General features: G+C 43.1%; 1 protein-coding gene across 1 annotated transcript in view; it reads left to right on the top strand.

Annotated features, from left to right (window-relative positions):
- Positions 1-19,022, top strand: part of LOC128354493 (nck-associated protein 5-like) — a 128,850-nt gene that overhangs the window by 26,364 nt on the left and 83,464 nt on the right. Inside the window, exon 3 of the mRNA XM_053314718.1 lies at positions 15,296-15,369. Coding sequence (XP_053170693.1) covers positions 15,296-15,369 — 74 coding nt within the window. The remainder of the gene's footprint in view (positions 1-15,295; positions 15,370-19,022) is intronic.

Here is a 19,022-nt window from a genome sequence, read left to right as displayed (position 1 = left end):
GGAATCAGGGTTGAGGATGGATGAAGGGAGGTGTACGTCAGTGAACCGATGTCGGTGGCGGGGAGATAGGAAGGAACCAAGGGAATCGAGAATCTGAGTGGGGGGAGCCGTCTCTTCAGGTAATCAGCTTAGATTGAGCCCTCATTGGTTCCTGTATTCAAACAATGAAGAGAAAAGGTTATAAAAAACGGGTGTTTTAGAGGGAGGGATGTGAAAACTAAGATGAAGGAGAAAGGGATGGAAAAGGTGTGCCTAAATACTCTTTGTGCAGAAATGGGATGTGTTTGAGGTGTGGTCTTTGTTCCCAAACTTAGTTCTAAAATTCCTCAAAGTATTTACAGTAAATAAACAAGAGTTCATTCAGCAAATACACAATTCTTTCTTCTTGACTCTTGACTTTGATTTTTTTTTTCAAGTTTCAAGTAAATACTTCTAGTTTTGCTCAAAACTCAAATTTTGTGAAGACAGTTTTTAGATTGGATTTTCTCATGTTCCTTAAAATCAAAAGTTATTCTTTAGTTTTTTCACACTGTGCAATCTTTAAGCTACACTGTAATCACACATCCCACAGGATATGTGCTTGCCTGTGTTTCACGTGTGCATTCATGTGGACACATGCGCACATTATCCACGTTTGCCCATGTGTACACAAATGCATAAACGTCTGGGTTCATGTGAGCCTTCATGTGGTCATCTCACATGTGTAGGCGTGTGTGTGTGTGTGTGTGTGTGTGTGTGTGTGTGTGTGTGTGTGTGTGTGTGTGTGTGTGTGTGTGTGTGTGTGTGTGTGTGTGTGTGTGTGTGTGTGTGTGTGTGTGTGTGTGTGTGTGTGTGTGTGTGTTTGCTCTGAACACCAGGTGCTCAAGCTGGTCCCTGCAGTGGCCCGGCCCTGACCGAGCTACCCCTGGTCCCCTGCTCTTTTTCATTGATGACAGCCTCTGAGGACAGACAGCTCTACAGCATTAAAGGGCCTGTCAGCTCCCAGCAGTAGAGCTAGACAATACAATAGAGCTCCTGTATATCACCTATACACTGGGGAAAAGGCTTGCAGCACAGTTGTCTTTCATTCTTTTTTTTTGTGTGTGTGTTTTTTTTTGTTTTAAACTCTCATCACTTCTTTGTGTTATCTATCTTTCTCTCACATGGTGCATGCATACACACATCTCCCTCCCAAACAAAAGATCACCTGCCCGGCTGTGTTATGTGACACAGGGTGGGAGCCCTGAGGGGAACGCCTGAAGCCTCATGTGGAAGTTTACTGTGTCATGAATCATAATGGGCTCCTATTACCTCGCTGAATACAATTTTACCCAATTAATGCAAGTAGCGGTAGATTAACCTATTATGACAAGTGTTTGAGCCTGTGTGTATAACGCATCAGTGTGTTTTGGTGTGTGGTGTTTGTTTCTTGCCTCCGTGCTCTCTGCCCTGATAACAGAAGCCTTTGTGGTGTGTGTTGCTCATCGTGAGAAAACGGTTTTAATTCTGTCTGACATGTTTTAAAGAAAACGGCCAGTGGTTATTTTCATAGTATGAGCCATTCCCTGAAATGTTTCTCCACAATATCCTGCGCTGGAACTCGCTCATATGCAAACACAGCACCAGAGCGGATGCAACAAAAGCCGAGAGATCTGCCTTGCCTCAAACTGCTGCAGTGCGTCGCATTATAATAAGGGGTTGTTTGCAGGGAACCTGATTTTCTCTGACGTGGCTAATGCGCTCTGTCAGAAGCGTTTGCGGCTGATGCTAGCCTTGTCTCTACTCTGCGAAAAGTCGGCGAGAGGGGAAGAGGGAGTTGAGTAGAGTCCAGCTCACCACATCCGCCTGCCGGCTACACCGCAGCCTCACAGTCAGGAGGCAGTGACCTTCATGCCACTCCCACTATTTGAGGAGTCGGGTGCTGTCAGTACCGATAGGCAGAATGTGTTGATTTTTTTCCCCCTGCACACTATCATAGGCACCATCTCCAGTTTTGTAATAACGCTGCAGGTCAGAAATCTGCTTCATTTTTAAAGCAATTTGCAATCCTGCATGGTCTCCAGTTGTGTTATCCCAGGGCTTTAAAGTGCTCATCATAACATGGCCACCATCCTCACATTATCTCAAATGCCAAGTATCAATATGAGGTGCAAAGCAGAGTCATTAATATGATTAAAAGGAAATTCATGCAGGAGCTGTGTGATGGCGCACCATTAGAAGGAGTCAGTGGCTGGAAGATTGGCCATTTCTTCAGATCCAATTACACGCTGCAAAAAGTCTCCATCCTGAGCCCTTTGGTTTCAAACTCATCCTGCCAACAGGGTGCAATTCCATCTTCTTCTAAAGATTAACTTGATTTCTAGAAAACAAATGTACACTTGAACAAAGGAAAAACTGCATTTAGGAGCAGTTTTTCATCAATTTAAAATGGAAAATAATTAATCTCATTTTTATGGGAAAGATTCAAAACATCTTTTACGTGACTCATTTTACATTTGGTGCGGTGCATTTCCAGTACTTGATGTCAGTCATTGATTGCTGAAATGAAGTAATTTGGATACTAGCCTTACACCATTGGTTCTTTGTCATTAAAAAGACAGACATTTGTACCGAAGGTTCATGAGAACAATCAATATCATCTGCATGTAGTAACGTTTGTCTGTGTGAGTCATCCGGCTAGCTGGAGCCATTCACATTATTGAGTCTCAGTCACTTTCTAAAGAGATAATATGATCTGTATGCCTTTCATGGGTCCATAACTCAACTTTATGGTGATGTGCTTGTGGTGCTCAATGATTTTCTGGGATCCTCTCTGTGCGGCCAGACATCAGAGCAGTGATTGGGGTTTTATGAGGCAGGCCGAGCCTCAGGTGAACAGGATTGAATGTGGGATGCACAGGAGCGTTTGACCCTCAGGGCTGATTGTCTGTGGTGTCAGTGGTCAACGACTGCCTTTGTGTGTGGTCACGGTGGTCACTGAGGGGCTATTGTGAGGGCCCGTGGCAGCCAGCGGGCTATTGAGCCATGACCCAGCATCCATCTGGCATAGCAGCTGGGGGAGCCAGTAGATTTCCATGCAGCAAATTATGCAGAGCAAACAAGATTCCTATGATTATTTTATTACAGTAATTTCTTTGGGATTATCATCATTTTGCAGGAAATGGGTCAGATGCACTAACAGCCCAACAAAGTAGTCTGTTTCTACTCTTTGATGAATATTGCAATACAACCCTGCCCCTCCAATTCATTCAGATACAAACAAGCTTTATTTGGGAGGCATTTCCTGGTTGGATTTTCTGTCTTCCCCACCCTTCCTCTGTCTCAGTCCTGCCTGAGCCAGAGCACTGAGAGGGGCGTTATGGGTCTCAAGTCGAACCAGCTGAATTAGTGCATTATTAAGCCTTTCTCCCCTGACCCACTTCCCCCTACTGCTTGCATGGCTTGACTCCAGCATGGGGTCTGTGTACACTGGGAACCTGGAAAGCGTTCGAACGGTCTCAGGATACGTTTCACTGTAAATGGACCTCTTATGTGCAGAAATGCCGAAATGAGGTGATGCTGAAAGCTCTTCATTTTCTCATCAGGCTTCCATTCACAAGGACCGAGCCTGTCCCTTTCAGGCCTCATCGCACAAATGGTGTGATCAAGCAACAATATCTGACCAGCACAACAATACAGAAAGTCACAATTTGTTTCACATAAACCGCAATGAAAGATGAAAATACGCCTCATTGATAAATGATTAGTAGTTCAAGTATTTATTCAGAAAGGGACGCAATTAAGAAGTCTTTTCACCGAGATTAAATAGGTTTTAGCCGACTACTTAAAAAGGTTTACTGTATAAAATGTCAGAAAACTGCCCATTCAAGAGCTCAAGTAACAACCAAATATCAAAAACACAGAGAGATTGATTTCATAAGTATATAAAACTGAGCAAAAGTAGCATATCCTCACATTTGAGAAGCTGGAACCAGTGAAATTCGGACTTTCCCTTTGATAGATGACTTTAATCTATGTTTAAATGATCAATTATAGTAGGTGCAGTAGGTTTTTGTGTTTCCCACATATTCCTTATTCCTCCACAACATGCCACATACATGTTTTACAGCCCATCATGGAGTGGATCTTTTTTTGTGTTCACCTCCATGAATAATACAACTAGTGTGGTCAGTCCTACTTATGACCTACAAGGAGAACAATGCAGAATGCCCCAGTGTGTGCTGTATAATGCCGTAGTAAACAGCTCATGCTGAAGGTAATGCTTTCAGGGGTAGAGGGCATCTGATGGTTGAGCTATTGTAACCCGTCAGAATGAAGCCGCTACCTCACTTCAATCAGTCCACTGGTTGAGAAATGGCTTCCAGAGGGTTCAGGGAATGTGAGAGCATTCGCTAAAAGGGGGGTTGCCCCAGATAAAAAGGGTTAGCTGAGTAAACAAATAATAATGATAGAACAGTGTTGTTATTGTAAGAGCAAATAGCTGGCCTAAGCAAAGGAAACTCAAGTCCTTGCACTGCGACATTTTCCCACAGTAGCGGAACTATCACATTCTGATCCTAAAATATCTCAAAGGGTTCAAGTGCTGAAATGTCTCAGGATATGAAATCCAGACAGCGGCAGCTTAAAATAAACAAATACTATTAAAAATCAGGTTCCTGTTAGGAAAGTCAGTTATGATAATGATGAAAATTGAATTTATTTATCTGGTAGACCTTTGACATTTCTTATTTTTAGGGGGCCTCAAAAGGTTCTCCGCACAGAGGAATCCAATGTGTTTCAATCCTGATACAAGAGTGTATTGAAGTCCGCTGATGTCACCCCGTCTGAGAGGCTTAATGAGAACCAGCACTGATGTCAAATTCTTCCCCGGCTCCCATCTGGAAGAAATAAAACATATATGGCTGCTAAAAATAAGACTCCACTTGAGATGATAACAAGGATTTAGTGCCATTAACTGTGTAAATACAGTGTGTGGCTGGCTCCAGATTCATATTGAAATTCTTTCCCAACCTGGATGAGCTCTGACTGTGAAAAAGCCCCCTGATATAGGCTTCCATAATGCCTTTTCAAAAGTCGATGATGGCCGATTTAAATATTTAATGCCGCTGAATTATTGGACTCTCACTCCTCTTTTAGATCACTTGACGGAGTGTGGTGAGCGGCTGCACTGAGAGGTCTTTGTTCACATTAACCCATGAAACAGATGCAGCCAAAGTGGACTGTAGATTATCTTCTTTGAGCCAAAAATACTGCTCTGATATTGCAACTGAAATATAAGAACAAAAATGCTTCCTTTTGTGGTTTCTAGATGGTCTGGTGTGTAGATTTGTATCTGAACACTTGTATTCTTCAGTGCTGATCTGTCAAAAATGAAATATATCATGCACTTGACTTGATGAACACCTTGTGGAGTGAAGAACCTTGATTTTCTCCAGCCAACTTATAAACTACCAAAGTTTTGTCCCCTTACCTACAGGCTCTAGTTCTAGAGATTAAAGCTGAACATGCACCAAAGCTGTTGTCTAACATTCATAATTTAACAAGGAAAGTTCATCGAGGACATTCTTATTTACACCAAAGCCTGAGGGGTGGAGGTTACCTAGATTTACACCACCCACGCCAGGACAACTGCAGCTTTGTATTGTTGGCTACTGGGAAGCTCCATTGGTTCACTTTTCTAGTTAGGGGCACGTATCTGTTTGAGGAAGTGTGTGCATTTCTCATTCACCTCCCCCCCATGCAAATATTTTCTAGTTAGCCCTCATATCTAAACAGGCAACCTTTTGGTCACAAGCCTGTTTTGTTAACCCTGAGGCTTCTGCCACCCCCACAATCTGTCTGGAATGATGCGCCGAGCAAAAACACACTGATCACTACGCCCCCCCCCCCCCCCCCCCCTCTGCATTGCCACAGAAATAATTCATGACCACGGGAATTATCATTGCACTCGGTCCTGCAGTAGAGGTCAAAAGTCACCACAACCCATCTCCTTTCACATTTCTTATTATTATTCTTATACTACACCTTCCCTCCCCCCATTTAAAAAAAAAAAGAAAAGAAAAAAAGAAGAAATATCCCCACTGTATCTTGATCTGCTCTCCATCGCTGTCAGCTGAGATAGGAAACGTGGATCTGATAAGCATGAGTGACACAGGTGGGTTTGAGGATGACAGGAGCGCAAACAAACCTCTTGTCACATTACCATTTCTCCGGTTATGGTTCCTTGCATGCCTGCAGGGGCAATCTCCACTCCACTCCCCCCCATCCCCATCTCCATCTCCATCCCAAGGCAGGAAGACGGAGAGAGAAGGAAATCAGAAGTTGACATTAATGCTTTCTCTAGCAGGAATGCAACGCTTTTTTGCCCGCTCGCTCGCCTCGACATCTGCCCGGCACCTGGGTCAGCCGACTCAGCCGCGCAGACAGGCCTCGTCAATAAATCAGCTTCTGGATTAAACAGAGGAGAGCTGTGATAAACCTGAGGCCTGAAGCTAATGCACGTGAAATGTCAGGGAATCTAACAAAGTGTCTCGGGTAAGAAATATCTCTGCAAAAACACACGCTTGGAGGTCATGAGATTGTTGCTGAAGAGACTTTGTTGTATTTTTTGGGGGGTTTTGATTTGTTACCTGGGATGTTATGCTGTCCTGTCCTCTCAGCTGAACTTTGCAGACTCTGAATTTTTTTCTTCTTCTTCTTTGGATTTCACTCGGTGTCATCAGTTAAAGTCATAAAAAATAAGATGGGGAGCTACGTTTTAGCATTTAAGCTGTAATTCTGGGAAACTATCAGCACCATACAAGCCCCAAGAAAGTAAGCTGAAATAAAAGTGCTAGTCTTTGAGTCTACTGTGATAGAGTGTAAAGTAAGCACTTGTCAACATGATGACACAAAGCATACAGTCGAACTGTAATGAGAAGAGGCGAGAAATGCTGGAGAGCTGAGCTGTAAAATGCAGATAATGCTGAATGGATCCTCTTGAGGGCATTCTACTCAATCTATAATGTGCCTAATTTCCCGTGAAGGGTCACAGTCACTGCTACTTGATCGACCCTCTCCGCTCTCGCAAATGCTTCAGCTTACAGTGTGGCTCGGTTAGGTGTGGCGCCTGTCTGTCAAAGCCTGCATAAACAGAAGCCCAACTTCCCCCTGTGAAACCAACCAACATCTGTTTAGCATCAGCACTCTGCTCTGATCTGCCCCTCTTACCCCTCTGTCACTTAACAAAGACTCGCTCTCGTTTTCTCGTGCTCTTTGTCTCGTTTTCAAAGTGTCGTCTTTTTTCACTTTTCCTTTCGAGCGAGGGCTGATATTTTTAAACCAAATTAATAATGGCCGCTGTTAATCTATAAATACGGCCCCCGCTTACAGGCTACTTTGTTGAGCTGTAAAAGAGAGATGGGCTCTGCAGGGTTCAGGGTTGGTGGTGGACAGAGAAACCAATATTTGGGACAGGTAAGGAGTCGAAAGGAGTCATTTTAACGCTGCAATTTCAACAGGTATTAAGTGGTTTGATTTTGGATTTGCTGACCTGCAGCTCTTGGATAAGTGATAATATCTTTGTTTAGACCTCCCCAAGTTCCCCAACAGTACTAGTTCAAATGAAACATAACTTAATAAGCATAAACAGAAATCATTGTGCTGATTGGAAATGGGAATAAATAACCAAGAATAGTCTCCTTTTCTATTGAGTACCAAAATACAGCCAAACAGGCAATTTCATCATCATCTTGTTTGACAGAAAATCATCATCATTATATTTATTTTTGCTTCATAGTAGATGTTTTTCTTCATTTTGGATGCTGCTGGATTGTATAAGTGCTCCACGTGAAGGTCAGACTCAAATATGTAGAAACAAACAAAGTCAGCGATGTTTATGACTCCTCTAAATGTAATAAGTCAAAATCACAGTATAAAAATGTTAACACCTATGAGCCCTACGTTGGCTGTCTTTCTTCCTGTTATTTTTTAATGTAGTGTCTCTTTATAGTTTTGATGTTCTTCCCGGTCTCCATTGCCCTTGTCTCTCCAACCTCTCTGATCCTTTCTGTCTCTCACTGACGTTGTCTTTCTCTCCTCTCCTATGGCAGCCTCCCTTTTTTTCCCCCCTATGCTCCTCTGGGTTGCCAGGTCCAGGTTTCCTTTTCATTTCTGTCAACGCCACTCTCCCTCCCGCTCCAAGTACACCTGGTTGAATATTGGCCCCCAGATGATAATAAAACTCGGCAACCCCCAGGCTTGTTAAATCTGGGCACAGGCGCACCGCAGACTTCTACCCCCTGTGCGTCCCTGTTTCCTAGATTCCCATCCTGTCTGGAAACATTGGTACCAGCATGGACACACTGTGTGTTTGTTTTCATTTGGAAAAGCAGCATTCCTCTGCTGCTCCTCCCTGATGTGTGTTTTTGTACATTTAAAACTGAGACTGAAAAGCAACAGTAAAGGAAGAGATAATGGAGACAAAGTAAACAGGGAGAGAAATGGATATCATAAAAATGGAAAAATAAGCATTTATTTGTATGAGAAAATAAAAAAGTTTAATGCATAGATGCTGAGTATTAATACTTGCTTACAAATGCTTGCTGTAATTTTTACAGTATCTTACTAGCAGCTGGATGCCAGTAAAATGAATTTTGACAACCATAGCTGAATGGAATTTGCACAGTGCTTTTGAATTCAGCTTTAGAGATCTTCCACATATAAATTAGCACCACTGAATAACTCTAAATTGTCTTGAGGGTGATGACTTCTGAGGGAAACATCAAATTAAGGAAGTTGTCATATTAGCTGTGTTGTACATTACCTTTCAATTTTATATAACCAATTTGCCATGAACAATATAGTCATAACCATATACTAAGAGCCAATTCATAAGCAATGTAAACTGCTGTCACCCAGATTTGCCTGCTTGGGAAATAAAGAATGTGACGTGCCTTCATTCAAAGATTCAGTAAAAACACACAAACTCAAGAGGTGCATACTGTATGAATGCACATGCTTGCATAGGTCTGCGATGCCTTCAGTAGCTCTTCCACACAGGTAGCTCTGTGGAAGTGATCGAATAGCGATGTCGGATCCGATGTATTTCATTCCTCAGCTACTTTTTCAACTTTCCCCTGTGAGATTTGCGCCATGAAACAGCTTTGCCACTGTTCCCAACAGGCATGAATGGCCCACTCTGTCAAACCCAAAGAGCAGAGGAGGAGCCCAAACAGACGGGGGGTTATTTGAGCGTTGGACGTATCTTAATGTTTGGAAAGATAATCTGCAGGGATTTGGATTCCTGACGGTGGCGAGGTGTTGATGTTTGGGCTGGGCCCGGCCGTAGGTGCTGCTGGAGGAAGAACATCAGATAACCCAAACTGCTGAAACTCACCCTAGATGATGAACAGGCTCCCTTTTGTATCTCAAGTAATCCATATTCCCTGACACTCCTCCATTTGGGGCAGGTAGGCAGATGAAGAATATCCTGCTCACTGGAGGCATTTGTTACACCAATGTCCTCAGCTCAATAAGGCTACTGTGCGAGCCTCCACAGGATCACAGTCATTGAGGTTTTGGGTACAATTAAGTACTATAGTGCTCAACTCTGGCTTAGGATCATTTGTTAAGCAACAGTTCATTAACTGTGAGGTAGTAAGAGCTTAATTTGGTTGTTTTTATTTGAAAAAAATGAATATTGGTACAGTAAGGTCATACAGTAGATGATGATTCTGCAAAACCTTGGACATTTCTGATGATTTAAAAATAATCTGAGCAAGGCAACTATGGTATAATCAAATGTAGGGAAAGGTTATTGCAAATAAACTTTAATTGCACGTCAGTGATGGGATGCAAACGACTTTCTCCTGCACTGAAGTTGGACATGCTATACAGTCATCCATTCCCTTGACCTCCACACCTTTGCTTTTTACCTAGCTACATAAAATCTTCACTCCTTTCTACATTGGCACTAAATGACGGCATTCGACGTAAATCGTGAAAGGTGGCATCATCTAATGTGGACATAATTCCAAGAGATACTTGGCTGAGATACTGTATTGGTAGACTATGAAATGTATAGCTACCATGACCTTAACTCTAAAACCTACTCACTTGAGAGATGATCTGTCAGAAAGGCAGTGCAGCCAAAGAGAGTGGAGGTCATGACCGTGTCTCTGCCCATTCCACATCTAAATCTTTATTCTGTCATCTGGAGAGACAACAATTTCCTTTATGAATTCATCAAATGCTTGTGATGCAAGAAGCAGCTCCTCGGTTCAGTTTGATGAAAGGTTTGGATCGTATTCGTCCCTGACACCAAATCATCTCTTACAGATTGAGCTGACAGTGTGCAGATCTCAGTAGCTTTTCCCCATATGAGAAATCACACTAGTAGCTGCCCCTTTGCACTGGGCTATCGCTGAGTTATCAGGGTCTGAGGATATGAGAGCCCGATGGGTTGAGCTGATATTATGACCCTGGGTCATTGGGATGTGAGTAACGACCTCAGAGTGAAGGATCATCAGCACAGAGCCTCAAAACATGCTGATAAGACTAATGAATTTAACTAAGGCTGGCTGATATGGAGAGACTCAATACAAGTAAAGGCAGTTTTGAAGCAATCTGCACCCAGAGACAATTAGTCATACTGATTAGTTCATTACCTCACTAAGATAGGATCACAGTCAATATAAATTATATTGGCATACGGGGAATACGTTTTCATTGATGCTGATTAAATTTGCTATATTTACCTCTTTGCTAACGGTGTACACATAAACTTTGGAGTATTGAATGGCAGAACTCTTTGGCTGCAAACCCAGCCAGATCTTTGGCGGGAATCCAAGACTAACAGCCATATCAGATGTGATACATCCCTCACACCTTGAGAAGTCACTGTCATAATTCACTCTCAAGTGTGCCATAAAAAATACGCCCAGAAAGAAATCTTACATTCTATTGGCATAACCTTTGACTTGCAGTAGCCCATGTGGAGGCTTTCCTTTCTGTCAAACCTGCAGCTCAGGGTTTGCAGTTGGTTTTAAAGTCCCAGAGGCCACGCTGGCATGTCATCAGCTTGCACAAAATTCGTGGTGAGTAGAGATGGGTAAGTGCAGTGAGTGGGGGTGCAGGGATAGAGAGGGAAGGGGTTGTGACCTTGTCTTTGGCTGGGTCTCATTTCCAGAGCTCACTACAGGGACTGTAGGCCTCTACAAGGTGTCTTATCTGTAAGTGCAGCCTAAGCCTCTGATCTGCAGACACAGCAAGGTGGTGGAGGGGACTCATCGCTGCAACAACTTCAAGGAACGCACCCTGACCTCGCCAGCAACTAGGTCAGAGTTTTATCTAGCTTAAGGTTTATTTCTCTTTTCTCAGTCAACTTCAAAGAGGCCTATACCAGACGCTTGTCTAGGATGTGATTCCATCCCTGCTAATCTTCAAGAATGTGTGAAAGAGCAGAGCGTGCTAGTGAGGCTCATGTGGATGAATAATAGATCCAATGTTTTATTACTCAAAAATCTGGACCATTAATCTTAAACAGACTGCATTGGGGTTTGTGTGCCAGTCTTTCTGTCTGACTGTTTGCATGTTTGTGCGGCTTCACACAGAACTGTTTTCTCTTTTTCCTCTTTATTTCCCCTCCCTGCTCCTCAGTGCCAGAACAGTGGGGGACGGGACTCATATTTTAAAATTTCATAAAGGCATATGAGCAGTTTGAGGGGGACTGGATATGGGACTCAAGCCGCGCTCAAGGCGGGGAGGCTCTTCCCTCGGTAGCTACTGAGTGCCTCCTTATCAAACGTGCTCACACACATGAGTAAACATGGCTGGATAAACATTACAGAGAACCTGCGGTCATAGAGCAGGGACATGAGTAAGTACATTACCTATCAGCTTAACCCAAGCTTAGCCCCTTCCCACATCATACCAGCAAAAATCAATATGGTGTCCAATGCTGTTTTTAATTAAACATTGTGCAATGTTCAGTCTTATGTGCAATTGGATAAGAAGTGGGAATAAACCTAACACCTAAATTTGGCTCATGATATTCTATTTCACAATAAAAGAGAGGTATCACAATTATTCTATCACAATCAAATCCAGCAAGTTTTTATCTTTTTCATCATTCAAATTAAGAAATGTAAAGGCACTGAATACCTTACTAGAATATTGCACATTTTCCACCTTTATATACATAAGTAAATACATGTCAACTAATCGTAAGCCCGGCTAACTCAAACAACTTTAACACATGGTCTCCAGAGGGTCTACTCTTTAAGTGCTTCTTGCTGTCAAGGTGAGCACATTAGGATTTTTAAGCCTTTTTTTAATTTAGTGCACTTTCCTTTAGAGGTGATAATGCACTTCTTACAAGATTACAACTCTTAGGACATTTTAACCGCTGTAAGAAATTGTCGGGGCTGTACTACAGCTGTGAGAGCAATGATCCTGAGAAATATGCCTCCGATAAAGTCTCAGGTCAGTAAATTCACTTTTTTTTTTCCAAGTCTACACGTGAGTACCTGGGCCTCATGGGAACGGTGCAGCTTTCACTCACGCCGTAAAACCGTCAGAAATAATGCCTGGCCGAAGATATAACACGCGGCATTACATACGTGAGTCATGCTTTAAATCTCAGCTTTAAATACCCTCCCATTTCACATGACAACAAGCATGCCGCATTCTCTGCATTCCTTCATGTGTGCTGAGGATTATTTCAGTGCCCTGTCATTAGGAGAGGTCTACGCGATGACAACACAGACTTAGGCAGCTTTACTTCACGTTTGATGTGGCCTGTAAATATTTCCCTTGACATGGGGCTTTCACGGAGAAGGTTCCCCTTTGTGCGGGAATCATTATTATGGGATTGTGTTGCTAATGGTCTTTCAGAGATGGACGTTTTAACCCGGAAGGGTAATTGTTTTTGTTTGCTTGAGAAAAAAAAAGTCACACATTTTATTTAATTACATGGCGGAGCTTCAAGGGGTAATGCTGGGTTCTAATTGAAATCTTGCTGGTACCACTGAACACCAATGTCTGATATTTTTGAACACAACACACATGCTACAGCTATCAACCCCCCCCTCCGTCCACCCACACAGTAAGGACGAATCCAAAAGAGTAACACGGATATGATAATTTGCCATGGTCTTCACTATCGATTGACTGCTGGTGGAGCCAACAGTACATTTAACTTTAGGAACACTTAACTGAGCGCTAATGGCCTTTCAGCTTCGGTGTGAGTGACATTCTGGCCGCGTGCTGTGGCACTCTGAAGAATACCAGATGGCTTTGGGGCACTGTTTTTGGACTCTGTAATTGGTTGCTTTCCAACTTTGAAAGATTTGAAGATGAAGAGGTCAGAATTAATGATATGATAATGATATAGCTATGATGATGATGATGATTATGAAAAAGATATTTAAAAGATTTGGAGTTTATGCAATTTTTTATTGTAATTTTTGTGGGAATATGGAAAGTGTGCCAAAAATTGGAAAATGTGGCCTCGTGCTGTGAAGCATCGATCTGTTGGTGTGCTTTGGCATCGGCTCTATTTACTAATGGTCACCCAGAGTGCCCTTGGCTGGCGACTCAGTGGGAAGCCTGGGCCTTTGCCATGCTGTTGGCATTGGCTGGTGGGTGATGGGAGTCTTCGAGTGGCGGTCTCAGAAGCGAGTTTAATCATTGCTTTGGAAGCAGCAGTGGGAGAGCGGCACCCTAAGGAAAGAGCGAGGACACGAAACAACTGCACTTACTGTATTTAGACCAGCGGCTTTTGCTTCTGAACATCTGGCCTACTGCGAGTTTGCTCTCAAGGCCACAGGTTAAAAAATCCCATGTAGTGATAGCAGCAGTTCTTAAAGTCTGGTCAGGCCCCACAGGATGGGTTACAGGGAGGTCAAAATTCAAAAATCCAGACAAAATATTAAAAGTCCTTGGGTTATAGTTAATGAAAGAGTGTGAATACAAAAATAGGCAAACGGTAAAAGCTGCATTTGTTCTTGTTGAGCCTATCAAAGAGGTGTTTCTATAGTTCTTGTTTTGGGTTGCTTTATATGGTAAAACGTTCCATTTATTTTTATCCAGCTCATGCACAGTCACAGCATGATACCCCACAATTGTGCCTTGTTATACTGTAGCTTACAGTTCTAACAATCCCCTTCTATATAATCCTTCTTTTTTTTTTTTTTTGCAAATGCTGTATTTCCACCACACACAACAGGGGTCCTGAGAAAAGTCAAAATAATACAGTATTTGTTTTTGATTTCTTGCGGTTGTATTTCAAAAGAATCCGTTTCTGTCTCTCAGAAGGGTTTTATTTTTGCCAGTGACTAATTAGAGAACGAAGATTACAACTGCAGCAAAAGAAAATAGATGCTCCGGGCCAAACAATATGAAACTAAAACTGGCTAAAGAAGCTGCAATAGGAGTAAACACAATGGATATTTATGGGAATGGTCAAAACAGAGGGTGCATTAAATGACTCGGAAATACTATGATTTTTTTTTTTCTCAGAGATAAAGATTCCTGGCCTAGTGACCTGTTCATGGGAATCCCCATTACTCAATTACACTTTGCAAGCACATGACCGAGCGTCTAGAAATCAATGGAGAGCATCTGTCCCACTGAGATAACCATTTACCCAGGAGATGTGTCATGAGCTGTCAAGCTAACATCTAATTAATTAATTTTAAACCCACACCGCACTGATCTGACAGCATCAAGTTACAACTGGCTGCATTATGTACTGTAGGTAGACTTCGAATGTCTGAAAACCCAGATGGTTGAAGTACTGTGCCTATGTGGCCTATTTCTGACGTTTTCAAACCCGCCCTCTCCAATGCTTTATGTAGTGGGACTACTAAGGCAAATCATTAGGCTATAGCCCAGAAATCCTGACATCTGTTTTTTCCATTCTGCTCTTAGCCTTAGCTCATTTCGTCCGTGCTGTAACTCAGTAGCGCACGTTTTGTGAGTGTGGGCTATTCCCAGCTGACATTACACAGCTGGGCTGGCTTCTGGGCCAGCCGTTAGAAGTTACCCAGAGGTGCTTCTGGAGTTACACACGCAGTTCTGGTTCGCTGTTCTTCACACATTTATGAAAACAAAGTGGAGGAAATACATAGTCCAGTCATGATTTTACAGCATCTCATGCACACATTTGATCAATGAGTGTTCATGGTTGTTATTATTTGGCTCAGCTGATAACGTTTAGGATGAAGATCTTGAAGCTTGAAGTCTGCCTGTGTTTCCAATTAACCTATATTCAGTGTGGGTGTTTGCAAATTGACTCCAATGCTTACTTTTGGCTTTTCTCATCTCTTCTTGGCAGGAATACATGGACGCCAACAAATGCATCGATGAGCTTCTCAAACAGCTTGAGGAGGAGCGTCGAAATGTCCGAAGGTAAGAGTTTCTCAAGAATTTTGGGCAGATGTTTTATTGCCTACGGATATCAGCAGCAGCTGCCTGCAATCCATTCCCAATCAGAGGCAGCAGAACAATGTTGTTTGGTTTTGTGCCAGAGCTAAGCTTTGTATGCTATTCTTGAGAAATGCTTTTTGTGTTGGAAGCACACTAAAAGTGCCAGACAAAAGGGAGGCTCAGGGCCCAGTGTGGGGTTGACTGGGGGCATTTCTCATGGAGGTCCATTGGAGTGGATTTGCCTAGACAAAGGGAATGAAGAGCTTATGGAGATGCCAATCTAATGACCTTGTCCCCTCCGTGCTCCTATCACCCTGGCCCTTCCAGTGATGCACCGCCCCCATAGAAGAGAGAGACAATTTTTTAAACTTCACCCTCTTTTGTATAACCCTCTCTCCATCTCAATGGAGCTGTATTCCCCAGACTTAAAGTAATTTTCCCCCTGAGTGAGCAGAGAGGGGCTGGGGGTTGGACATAGGGGGATAGGGGTCTCAGGGTGGGTTGCTGGGGGGAATGGATGACCACTGACCATCCCCTTTACTAGGCCAGGGCTGCCCCTTAATAAAGGAAGTGATGTGTAAAGGAATGACCCTCTCGTCTAAGTCATCCCCACCCCTCTTTATAGGACATGGGAGGCATCCTCAGTGACACCCGGAGGGTGACCCATGTTTGGGCCAACTACTTTCTAAGCCATGAACTTGTGCTGAGACCAAGGATTTGAAGCAGCTGTCCTAACCTCAATCAGCACTGTAGCTGATATTTTGACTTCTTACCATTGTGTCAATTTCTGGATACCATTTGAGTCCTGAAGCTGGATTTAATTCAGTGGAAAAGTTAAATGGCATTTAAACGTGTTTCAAACTTAAAGTAGGATTTGCCATTTGAAGTGGATCCTTTTCCATTGAGGATCAGATAAGACTCCATCACATGCTGATTAACGCAGGGTTTGTGGTTCAAGTTTGGCTGAGGGCAAGTGCTAATTGCGTAGATAATATCAGTTGCCATTGAGTGCCAGTTCTTGTTTCTGTTTCCAGAGGATACAGTGATGGGAGCAAGAGTTGAGTTCTTACACAGTTGAGATGACAAAGTCTAGATGTTGTAAACAAACCAGCGCATATACAGCCTGTGCTTTGAAAAATCCCTCATGTCTTTGAAGCAGTTTGTAGAAACAACATACCACCACGTAGGATTTGTACTCATTTCTTTTCCAGTATTGTTCCATTCAAAGTGTTGACAGTGACAAATGACTTCACAAAGGCTTTGTTCAGCTAAAACATAGCGCAAGTTTAAAAAAACCCAGAAAAACAAAAAAACGCCTCCTTCCCCTTATTAGGAAGCATCTCACAACACAGTAGATGTCTCCCTCCACCCCTCAGAATATGGGGCCCATCAATCCGTCAAGAGGAGAAAGAGACGCCCTCACATTCCTCTAGTTCTCTGCATCCCAACTTCATGACCCAGTGACCCAATGCATTCATGTCCCTCATTGTACCATATTATAGGGTAGTTTCACACCGATGAAGTACACAGATTGGACAATTATGACTCCAGTTTAAACCAGACCACATTTTTCATTCAGGGAGGATGTAGTTTTACGAAGAAGTCCTGCTTTTGTGTCAAATTAATTACAATATTATATTGTTGCCAGTTTTTTGTGTGTGGATGGCTCTGCGCACGTCTTTCAAACCTACAGGTGGTGAGTGTTTGATAATCTATAGATAGATTTTTAATTGTATGAATCTAATTATCAGCTTGCTTTTGATCGTATGTCAAAAGCATCTGCTGTACCCCCAACACTGTATACACACACACGCACACACACACACATACATACACTCACACACCGTCTCTCGAACTCAGCATCATTGCTTGATGGAGCACAAAACCCCAGTGGGATGCTGGCCGGGCTTTCCTGCTCCCTCTATTCAATGTGACTACGTCCTTGACAGACGGAAACAAAAGCTCCACAGCACAGTGTCAACATCAGATGGAACAAATCCAAATTAGGCAACATCAGATGCAATGTACAGTCGGACGCTGACCCAGGGTTTCCACTTATTCGTCATTTGTTTCTAGTGCGCTCTCATTAGAAAACATCAAATGTGTTTTTAAAAGCTTACAATATCATTAGTGGTGGCCTAGAAATGCTGGTAAGCACACAGTTGTATGTTGGAGGAAAAGGTTTATTAAAGACTTCTCCTCGCTGAGTTACAGACATGTGTGGGAGGGACATATGGATGCTCTGCAGCACTAAAATGCATGACGGGCGGGGAGTGAGTTTGCATGACCTCTTTCTGACAAGCTGCTGTGTCAAGGCACCGTGACTGTGTAATCTTCCCTGTGGATTAAAACAATGTAGATTAGATTTTTTCTCCCCAGTCCCTATCCATTTTCCCACTCTTGATTTGTCACTGTGCTGTGCTGGTGGTTGTTTTTTTCTGAATCTTCTTTTGACCTTGTTTTTTAGTGGGTCAAGCGTGTCATAGCTGGCCAGTATCAGGTCACATGCCCCAGAGCTGGCCTCACCTGCCACTTTCTGCCTGTCGGAGCAGATGGTGTTTGTCTGTGACCCTTTCAACACCTTGGAGGACAGGGAGGGACAAGGAAGGATGAGGAGGGTGGCCCGACAGGCAGGGGGCCCAGCTCAGAGCAACTGGGAGGTGGGGAGGTGTGGAGGGAGATGGTGGGGGAGGCGAGGACTCAGCTGGAGATCCACAGAGCTTAGGACAGGTTGCGTGGCGCACGCTGCTGCAGCTGCAGCCTGAGCCGAAGAGACGTTAGTGACGACATCTGCTGATCAATAAGCTATTTGTCATGTTCATAGAGCAACGGCGCTTCGAAGATCCACAGAGAGTGGAGGTCAGATCAGATGTGTGCTTAGCAGAGGGATTATAGTTAATAGGACTTTCTTTGTGTAAGTGAATTTGCCGGCGGGTAGAACTGGAAATTGACCAGTTTGGTCCTGTAACTGCTCAGTGTTTCTGTCCATTTGTCCTTGCCTGATCAGATGAGGAAGGTTTTGAGATTTTGGATTGTCATTTGGGCAGCAACATTAAAAAGAATTTGTTGGTCTATAAAGTGTAATTTTACTTTTAAATGCCTGTCCTTCATCTGTGCAAATCCCTTATTGTCATTTGAATTAGTTAACTTCAAATGTCCTTAATTGTTTAAGCTAATAAGACTATTGGGTTTTTCAGCCACTGATCCTTTTTATCAATACAAATGGAAACATTTATTTAAAGTGAAGACTTCAAAAAATGGCACAAAAAGCACTTTAGAGACTTTGAGTGTTCCCTAAATTTGTCAATTACAGCAGGGGACGCTGATGGAAGAAAATGTCCTTGCACTCCTGTGAGGAAGGCAAGGTTAAGCGGGGGAGAAAAAAAAATGTGTGAGTGTATACACATGAGAGAAAAAGACCACAGGAGCACGAAGCTGGGAAACCGCTTTATGAATCTGTGCCTTGCTGATGTTACTACAAGGCATATCTGGCCTCAAAGACGCCTGTGTGTTGCTGGCAGTCTGAGCGAGATGAAAGGCTGTAATCCTCAGCTGAAGTATGTGGCCAGGCCTGTTCTGTCGATGAGGAGGTGGATAGGGTTCAGCCTCCCGCAAACTCTCCAGCGCCCCAAGGA

This window comes from Scomber japonicus, chromosome 24, assembly GCF_027409825.1.
Source record: "Scomber japonicus isolate fScoJap1 chromosome 24, fScoJap1.pri, whole genome shotgun sequence".
NCBI classification, from domain to species: Eukaryota; Metazoa; Chordata; class Actinopteri; order Scombriformes; family Scombridae; genus Scomber; species Scomber japonicus.
The sequence above is the reverse complement of the archived record's forward strand: the minus strand, read 5'-3'. Positions and strand labels throughout refer to the sequence as shown.